Here is a 9254-nt window from a genome sequence, read left to right as displayed (position 1 = left end):
AAGGTGTTTTTGAAATTTTGAGTTGAGAGGGAAATTAATGTGTTCTTGGATCATGGAATTATGGCCCATTGGACCAATTGGATGACTATTATTGGCTTATTTGGATTGATTTTGTTGGATATAGGCTTTTTTTTTTAATTTTTGAATCGAATGCTGGTAGAATCAATTGAATAAAGACTTCGTATTAAGTTCAAATTAATCAGTATAGATTTGAGCTAAAATGGGACCTGAATTGAAGTAAACTCGATGAAACGTATTTGGTAAATAGCGGATTAATTTCAGCATAAGCAGATTGCAAAAGCAGATTATAAAATATTGTAAAACAGCATATTGACCCCAAATATGCTGTTTCAATATGCTGTTTACCAAATAATAAAATTAGCATATTAATTGGTCAAACATGCTAAAAGCCTTGAATATGCTAAAATTTGGCCAATATGTCGTTTACCAAACAGCGCCTAAGTCCAAAAGAATAAAGTCTAAAGCGGGATTAGGATAATATTGTTTCTTAAATCGGTTTGGATTGGACTTTGATTGGTAAGGTTCAAATTCTTAGGCTTTACTTTGATGGACGAGAGTTTTAGAGTAGTTTAGGCTTTTATATTCCGGTGAAAGACAAAATAAACGAGATTATATAATAATGACCTGATTTTGGACTACAGAGTTATAAAAGTGCTTACAACTTACAAGCGATGACAGAAGAGAAGGTTGACTTCAATAAGGTGGGAAAATGCAAAATTGTGTGGGGTAACCAAACACATAATTTATGGATGAGACCTTTAAATGTGTTTTACAATACTTTAGCATGAGATATCTTGGTTATATTTTTATTTTTATTTATTATCAAATGAGTCACAAAGGTATTAGAATAACGAGGGACGGGGTTGGAGCCATGGAGGAGTTGAACTTGGACCTATTGTCCAATATACATCGTTCTTAATTACTAGGTTAAGACATTTTCAATCGAAATTTATTGTTTATAGTTAGGGTATACTCATTGTATCTTAATTTCATTTTCATTTACTATAATAGATTTGTACCTTGATTGACGATCTCTTAGGCTCTGTTTGGCAAAACTACGAAAAGGTGATTTAAACTGAAAAGGTATTTGAAAAACCGAAAAAACAATAAAACGGTGCCAGAATCGATAAGGTAATTTGAAAATTAGTGAATCGATAAGATGAATCGATTATATAAAAATGTGTTTGGCAAACTAAATTGAAAAAGGTAGTAATGATTTTGGTAAAATGACGTAAAATGATATGAAAATTATTTAATATTATAGAATAAAAGGATACAAAATGAAAAATAAGTTATTTCGGGTATGATTTCTCAAATGCTACACGATGATGAAGATTTCATTTCGAGTGACCTTATTCGACCAAATAAGCCTTCTTGTCAAACACTCGCAAAAATCCAGGATTTGAAATTTTGGTTAAATAAACTACTTTGGCCAAATAAAGCTACCGAAGTGTAAATCACAAACGGAAACTTGAGATTTCCGTCAAAATTTCCAATCTCGTGAAAAACGTTGCAAAAAATACTTTGCAAACATAGTACTCACCCAACTAATGAAGCAAAGTCCTAAAAAAAGCAGAACCAAAAAACACCTTTCATTAGACTAACACGAACACTATCACCAACAACCAGTCTTGAGAAAAATTACGACTCTTCCAAACTTCCTTCTCCTAATATTTAATAATTAATAAATTCCCCCAATTTCCGAGCTCAATACTTCCTTCATCAATGGCGTCCAATGGCGATTCCACTGTAATTCTTCTTCACCTTCATTTCTTCATTTATTCGTTATCTCTATCATTTCGCATGTAATTAATTGAAGCTAGTTGATCAAATTAATTGAGAAAGTAGAACATTTTGATCAATTGAATTGAATTGAGTTGAATTGAATTTGATTGAATGATTGTTTGATTAATTGCAGAAAGTTGGAGATACTGAAGCTAGTCTTGACAAGATCAAACGACAGTTAGCTTCTAGCTCTGGTCGTAGTTTATTGCAAGGGCCGTTGCTTAAGCGATCCGAGACTGTAATCTCTTTGAATTTCTCTGAATTTAATTGTTTTGTGCTTAGTTAGGTTGATTGATTGTTGTTGATTTGTTTACTGTGTTCGAGTTTCGAATGATTTAGGTGATCGCTGAGCTACGATTTAGTGTGTATATGTAATGGTTGCAGATTGGTGTGGTGTTTGAGTTTCGAATAATTTAGCTGATCGTTAAGCTAGGCTTTAGTGTGTATGTGTAATGGCTGAAGATTCGGTTTAATTTGGATCGTAAGAGCTTGAAAAATGGGAGATCTTCTGAATTTTTTTAGTCGTGTTGAGTTTGGTGATTGAAAATATTGATTAGCTAGGTGTTCCAGTTTGGAACTATTTTGCTGATCGGCGAGCTAGGATTTAGTGTGTATATGTAATGGCTGAAGATTGGTATGGTGTTTGAGTTTCGAATAATTTAGCTGATCTTTGAGTTTTGAATATTTGAGCCGATCATTGAATTAGGAATTAGTGTGTATCAGTGTATGTGTGATGGCTGAAGATTCGGTTTAATTTGGATCGTAAAAGCTTGACAAATGGGAGATCTTCTGATTTTTTGAGTAGTGTTTAGTTTAGATTGTTCAGTTTTGAGATTGAAATTTTGATTAGAATTGTGTTTAGTTCCGAACAATTTAGCTGATCCTCTAGCTGGGATGCAGTATGTATATGTAATGGCTGAAGATTGGTATGGTGTTTAAGTTTTGAATAATTTAGCTGACCAATGAGATAGGATTTAGTGAGTATATGTAATGGCTGAAGATTGGGTGTTAATTTTGACCTTAAAAGCTTTAAAAATGGGAGATCTTATGATCATTTTGAAAGGTGTTCACTATAGATGGCTGAGATTGGTGATTGGAATCTTGATAATCCTGATGTTCGATTTCCGAACAATTTAGCTGATTGTCGAGCTAGGTTTAGTATGTATATGTAATGACTGGAGATTAGATGTTCATTTAGACACTAGAAACTTTGGAAATGGGAGATATTGTGGAATTTTTGAGTTGTGTTTGGTTTAGAAAGTTGAGATTTGTGATTGGAATCTTGATTAGCTTGGCGATCGAGTTTCAAGCAATTTTGATTTTTGATGATTGTCGAGCTAGGGTTTAGTATTTATAATATAATGGCTGAGGATTGGTATGTTGTTTGAGTTTCGTATAATTTAGCTGATTATCGAGTTGGGATTTAGTGTTTAGGTATAATGACTGAAGATTGGTGTTAATTTGGACCTTGAAAGCTTTATAAATGGGAGATCTTCTAGATTTTTTTGAGTAGTTGTTTAGCTTAGGTTGATGAGTTTGGTGATTGAATCTTGATTAGCTTGGTGTTCAAGTTCCGAAGAATTTAGCTGATCCTCTAGCTAGGATTCAGTATGTATAAATGATGGCTGAAGTCTGAAGATTTGGATGGTGAGTTTTGAATAATTTAGCTGACTGTTGAAAGCTAGGAATTAGTGTGTGTGTGTGTGTGTGTGTGTGTGTGTGTGTGTGTAATGGCTGAAGGTTGGTATGGTGCTCTAATTTCGAATATTTTACCTGATCCATGAGATAGGATTTAGTGTGTATGTGTAATGGCTTAAGATTTGGTTTAACTTGGACCGTAAAAGCTTGAAAAATGGGATCTTGTAAATTTTTTAAGTAATGTTTAGTTTAGATTGTTGAATTTGGGGATCCATCTTGATTAGTTTGGTGTTTGGGTTTCGAACAGTTTAGCTGATCGTTGAGCTACGATGCAGTGCTTATATATGATGGCTTATGATTGGTATGGTGTTTCAGTTTTAAACAAATTAGCTGATCGTTGAGTTAGGATTTAGTGTGTATGATGAATGAAGATTGAGTGTTGATTTGGACATTAGAAACTTTGGAAATGGGAGATCTTTAGAAAGTTTGAGTTGTGTTTAGTTTAGATGGTTGAGATCAGTGATCTGAATCTTGATTAGCTTGCTGTTCGAGTTCCGAACAATTTAGCTGATTGTTGAGTTAGGTTTAGTATGTATGTGTCGCTGAAGATTGAGTGTTAATTTGAACCTTAAAAGGCTTAGGAGATCTTGTGGACTTTTGAGCAGTGTTTGCTTTAGAGTTTTGATGGCTGAGTTTGGTGGAAAGCTTGATTAGCTTGTGTGTTTAGTAGTAACTAAGCGGATTACGAGTTTTTGAAATGAAGATTTGCCATTTTTTTTTTGTGTGAGGTAGGAGTTTTATATGGTACTCTTATATACATATTAAATGGCTTGACGAAGAAAGTTGGCTTGTGGTTTCCCTGAGATATGGCTTTAACTGTAGGCCATGGACCTTAGCATATTGCATCCCCCATAAAACCAACATGATAATCATACACACCCATAAAGCCGCAAATTTAGACTTGCGTAGCTGGATAGTATAGGATCATTGCCATGAGGAATATACGAGATTGTTCTAATGATGTCTTTCTGCTAACGGTTCCTTTCATGTTGCTACCATCGCTGAGTATTGTATAGAGTTGTCTTATTCTTGAACAATCACATCTCCATTAGTAGGGACTTCTCAACTGCATCCAAAAAAAAAAGGCTTTCCAGTTTCTACTGCTTTTACCTATGCATAGGCAACTCTTGAGATCTCCATTTATGTAGAAAGTAGAAACCTTCGTGATCGGATTGATATCCACCTTTCCTATCAATTTCATTTCAAAAATGCTAGGTTCCTTCAAAGTTGGAGCGTTAGCTTAGATGATGATGTTGAGTAAGATTGTGACTAATGACTTGTTCTAGCGAAGACAGCCTACGTGGTACCCTCCTCCTTATATACACCACTATGCGGCTGACACAATTCTGAGGATATCTTTCACACGAAATGGGTCTCGTTTAGGTCTTCACTACATTCTTCTTTCAGAAAGCTGCCTTCCAGGGTTCCAGCTGTATCCGTCAAATTTAGTGTCTGTGTAACCGTCTTTAACTGCTTGTTTACACGTCCCTAATAAATAGTTTTGTTGTGTAATGACTGTAATCCGTGGGAGTCATATTTGACAGTCATGTCAAGTTCTTATTTTTGAATCGACAAGCATTTATTTGCTAAAATTTTAAAATATGGGCCAATTTTTCCCCTCATTCTTCTTTTTCTTCTGTGACTTTTTTATAGTTGAGGAAATGGAATGAGCGGTGGGTGATTTTAGATCCTAGCACTGGGAAAATGGAATACAAGTAAGTGATACTTGTATATAACATCCTTTCAATTATTCCTGGTTAATTTTATATCCTTTGCTGACACTAGCACTCCTTAATTATTTGAAACCCATTTCAGGATGAGGAGAAATGAACCAAATGTCAAGGGGACCATTATATTTGACGCTACTAGCTCAATCGCCTTGTCTCCTGTCAATTTTCAGTATGTATACTTGATTTTGGTTGTGGTTTAGTAAGCTGTTGTGTTTGGTCTTTGTGAGAATGAGATGCTTATTTTTGGTTCTCCTTTTCTTCCTGCTTCAGTGGATTGCCGAAGTATGATGGGTGCTGCATCTGTATCCTTGACAATTATTTATGTTATATGACTCTGCACTTTCTATCTTTTCTGTAGTTTCAAAACATATTCCTTTTCTGAAAGAATCCACTAGAGAATAAAGATGCTTTAGAAAGAGTCATGGATGAGAAAAGGATATATCATGTATATATTAACAAAGATTGACAGATATTGGAACTCCTCAGAAAAAGGATTATTTTCTTTGTGCGGAAACCCCTGGTGCTGCTAAAGCCTGGGTATCAACGTTACAGTAAGTCTCTGTTGTTTCTTGTTCTCTTTTTTTTTTTTCCGTCCCATACTCTCTTTTTCCCTCTTTTCTCGTTCTCTTTTGTGTGAGCGAGTCTGAGCGAGAGGGGAGGGGTGTATTAAATTGTATTGACCATTTCAAGGCAAGAAGTTTTCAAAAGAGAAAAATATGGGGACTTCATGTTGTTTTTACTTTTTATTGACTACAGTGAGCTTGCTCATTGAACCAATGCTGGTATAGGCCTCCTCTTCTCATATTAAACTGACCCGATTCACTTTGGGCCCTGTCAAACTCAAAAACTCTTTTGATATTAGGAACAAGTGAAATTCTGAAAGTATATCTGTGCAGAAGTCATTCTGATTTAACGTAAATCAGTGTTTTCATATCTGAGTCAAAAGTTGCTGAAGTTCAATGTTAAGTCACTATTGTCGAAGTTAAAAAGAGCAGGGCAATCTTAGTTTGATTGCAGGTCGCCAGGTCTATATTCAGATATTACTGTTAGATAATTGCATCGATGAACCTTATCGAATCTCCTAGAATGCATGGTATGTAATATGACGTTTTGTTTCTCTTTTGACATTGTTGATGACAAAAGTGCAAGTCAGTTGGTTTTGAAAGCACATAAAGAGGCTGTGAATTCATTAAGTGGAAGTGGCTCTGCTCAACTTGGGACGGTTGCTACTGTAGTCGCTGCTGCAAACTCAACTGCGGTGGAAGCAACTAGAGAAATTGAAGCAGCTATGAAGATTACCTTAAGAAATACATTGGGAGCATCAGTTTTTAATAAATCCCTTGACGGCCAAATGGATGATACAACAATCATGAAGGTGTGATTTTTAATTTAGCCGTCCCTACTTTTCCTCATCTTCTTCCCGTTGTTCAATATTCTCCTTAAATGTTATGTGAAATAGAAAGAACAATATGAAATTGAGGTTATTACAATATTTATTGCGTTGTCTCTTTTGTTCAATTTTTTTCACCCAAAGGAGTGGAATATTTTCACCAAAAAAAGGAGTGGAGGATGATTTGTTAGTGCTTCGTTTTCATCAACTATAAATAAGGCGTTGAAGAATTGAGCATGCGTTTTGTAGAATAGCAAACTTATTTTTCATTGAGGCAAACTTTACCCGAGTTGGTTGAATAATATTGATGTTGAGACTTTGACAAACCAAGAATCTCTGGAAGATTACCTTTTTTGTTGGATTACTGACTTACTGTAATATCTGTAAACATGGAAGATTACCTTTCTGGTCAGCTGAGTTTTAGTTTGATGCTCTATGCTCACAAAATTTGACAAAAAAAAAATCATTTATGTACCTTCAGGAAACTCTACGGGTCAAAGATGAAGAATTGCAGAATTTAGCTCGTGAGCTACGAGCACGGGATTCTACAATAATGGAATTAGCAGAAAAACTATCTGAAACTGCTCAAGCTGCCGAGGCAGCAGCTTCTGCAGCTCATACAATGGATGATCAAAGGAGAGTTGCTTTTGCTGAAAAAGAGCAGTTGAAACAGAGTTTTGAAAAACAGTTGGATTCTACTGCAACCAAGGTACTGTTGATTGAGTATTCGTATAAATTCCGTTTGTTTTCTTGGGTTTATGAGCTTGATGAAATCAATGGAATATTTTTCTATCCTCTCTTTCCGATAATGTCTTTTGCAATTTCACAAATTATTGTGTAGACTGTACAGCGGCCTCATCAATGAAACACGTCCATTAGCAATTGGCCTAATTGAAAATCCGTTGAATATATAACATGCAATTTTATCGTGTAAAATGCAAATTATTGTGTAGACTGTACAACTGGACTATTCTCAATTTGTATCCATCCCATACAGTAGGAAGTTTCTGTATGTTTCCAATTTGCGTCCTCGTGTGTCCTAATCAAATTCTTTGCTTGATTTACTTTTACCGTGTAAAATGTAACTCTCTCCTGAGGTTTGATTATGGGATAGTACTTGAATATGTAGTTGAGAGAGTGTGAAGAAAAAGTTGTGGAACTAAGTAAAGAAAAAGATCAGTTGGTTAAGCAGAGAGACTCGGCTATTCAGGAGGCACATCTATGGAGAAGTGAACTGGGCAAGGCTAGAGACCGTGTTGTCATTTTGGAAGCAGCTGTCGTGAGAGCCGAGGAGAAGGCCAGAAATGCAGAGATAGATGCTGAGACCAAAATCAAGGAAGCTGCACAAAGAGAGTCGGCAACTTTTCGAGAAAATGAAGACTTTAAGATATACGTTGATGCATTGCAAGCGAAGCTTCAGAGGTAATGACCTTAAGATATACGTTGATAATATGTCCGTTCATTCAGCTAATTCTAAATTCTAGGATTCTTACTGAATTTGTTCAAAACTTAAGTCAGCGTAGCAGAACTAGTGAAGTCTAAAGTGGAATCGTCACATATCTCAGGACACCAAAGTATTCTACTTTTGTTATCGTGTTTGGGATTTCCTTTTGCGTTATGTCAACACTCTTGTCTTTTATTTCAAACGTAACAGCCAGCAGCAGATGGAAACAAAGGAAGTGTGTGAGAAGACAGAATCTCCTTCTGATATGAGTGATACCCGTTCGCTAACCAAACATGTCGACTCATCAGACGAGAATGTAGACAAACCATGTTTAAGCGTTTCAAAATCAGTTCCAATCACGGAGGATGGCGATCTCCGCATATCAGAAGAAAGTCAAGGCAGTGTCCACCCAACCGATGATAATCAATGGAACGATATTCAGGCTACAGAGTCAACTATCTCAGATGTCAGAGAAGTTGCTACCGATGATAGACCCGTATAAGCCAGGAGGCGCTTTACATCAGTATTGACTATTGACCTTCTAATCACTATATATTTATGAGTTTGGTGATGTACATGAGTATAAGACCCATGACGGGCCGAGAATTTGTATTACGGGAAAAATTGTTTCTGTGAGACTCTAATATATGCACTTGTGATCTGTCTAGTTTAGGTTTTCTGGTTAAAAAATACTCGCATCATATTCATGTTGAGCATTTAGTTGATACAAATTGATTTTTTTGGTTGCTCGATCTTTTTTCGGGACTGAAGATATGTGTGAGTGATGTGTGTGACGCCTTCTTAATTTTTATTTTTATTTTGACAATCGGGTTACAAGATCTACATTTTAATAGCACGCGTAGCCATTAGCTGATACTTGTCCTTGAGTTTTCAATAATGCAATTACATACTTGACTCGGATTGAATAAAGCTTTGAAATACTGACTTTGCACATAAGTAGGAGATAAGAGTATTTTGTTTATAAAATTTTGCTTATTTTTGACAAAAATTGTGCCTAATTGAGCATGCATTTTCATGATAGAAATGAGGATTATACATACCATATCGATTTTTTTTTGGTAAAACGAAGGAATTGAGGTAGAATAATGACAAGTAGTGTTTTACTTGTCGGTATATACTTCTATTTATCGTTGTCAAAAAAAAAAATACTTCTATTTCAACCTAC

General features: G+C 35.5%; 1 protein-coding gene across 2 annotated transcripts; it reads left to right on the top strand.

Annotated features, from left to right (window-relative positions):
• Positions 1 to 1555: 1555 nt before the first annotated feature.
• On the top strand, positions 1556 to 8838 carry LOC141610785 (uncharacterized). 2 transcript variants are annotated; one of them, XM_074429045.1, is made up of 10 exons: positions 1556 to 1770; positions 1940 to 2044; positions 5158 to 5219; positions 5320 to 5403; positions 5505 to 5536; positions 5704 to 5785; positions 6378 to 6609; positions 7106 to 7333; positions 7754 to 8046; positions 8279 to 8838. In XM_074429045.1, exons 1-10 carry the CDS (start codon positions 1747 to 1749, stop codon positions 8568 to 8570), a joined length of 1434 nt encoding a protein of 477 aa, XP_074285146.1. In that variant the 5' UTR covers positions 1556 to 1746; the 3' UTR covers positions 8571 to 8838. The 2 variants fall into 2 exon arrangements, with proteins under 2 accessions (XP_074285146.1, XP_074285147.1); XM_074429046.1 differs by lacking the exon at positions 8279 to 8838 and having other exon boundaries at positions 1579 to 1770; positions 7754 to 8050.
• The last annotated feature ends 416 nt before the right edge of the window (positions 8839 to 9254 follow it).

This window comes from Silene latifolia, chromosome 11 (genome assembly GCF_048544455.1).
Source record: "Silene latifolia isolate original U9 population chromosome 11, ASM4854445v1, whole genome shotgun sequence".
Taxonomy (NCBI): domain Eukaryota; kingdom Viridiplantae; phylum Streptophyta; class Magnoliopsida; order Caryophyllales; family Caryophyllaceae; genus Silene; species Silene latifolia.
The sequence above is the reverse complement of the archived record's forward strand: the minus strand, read 5'-3'. Positions and strand labels throughout refer to the sequence as shown.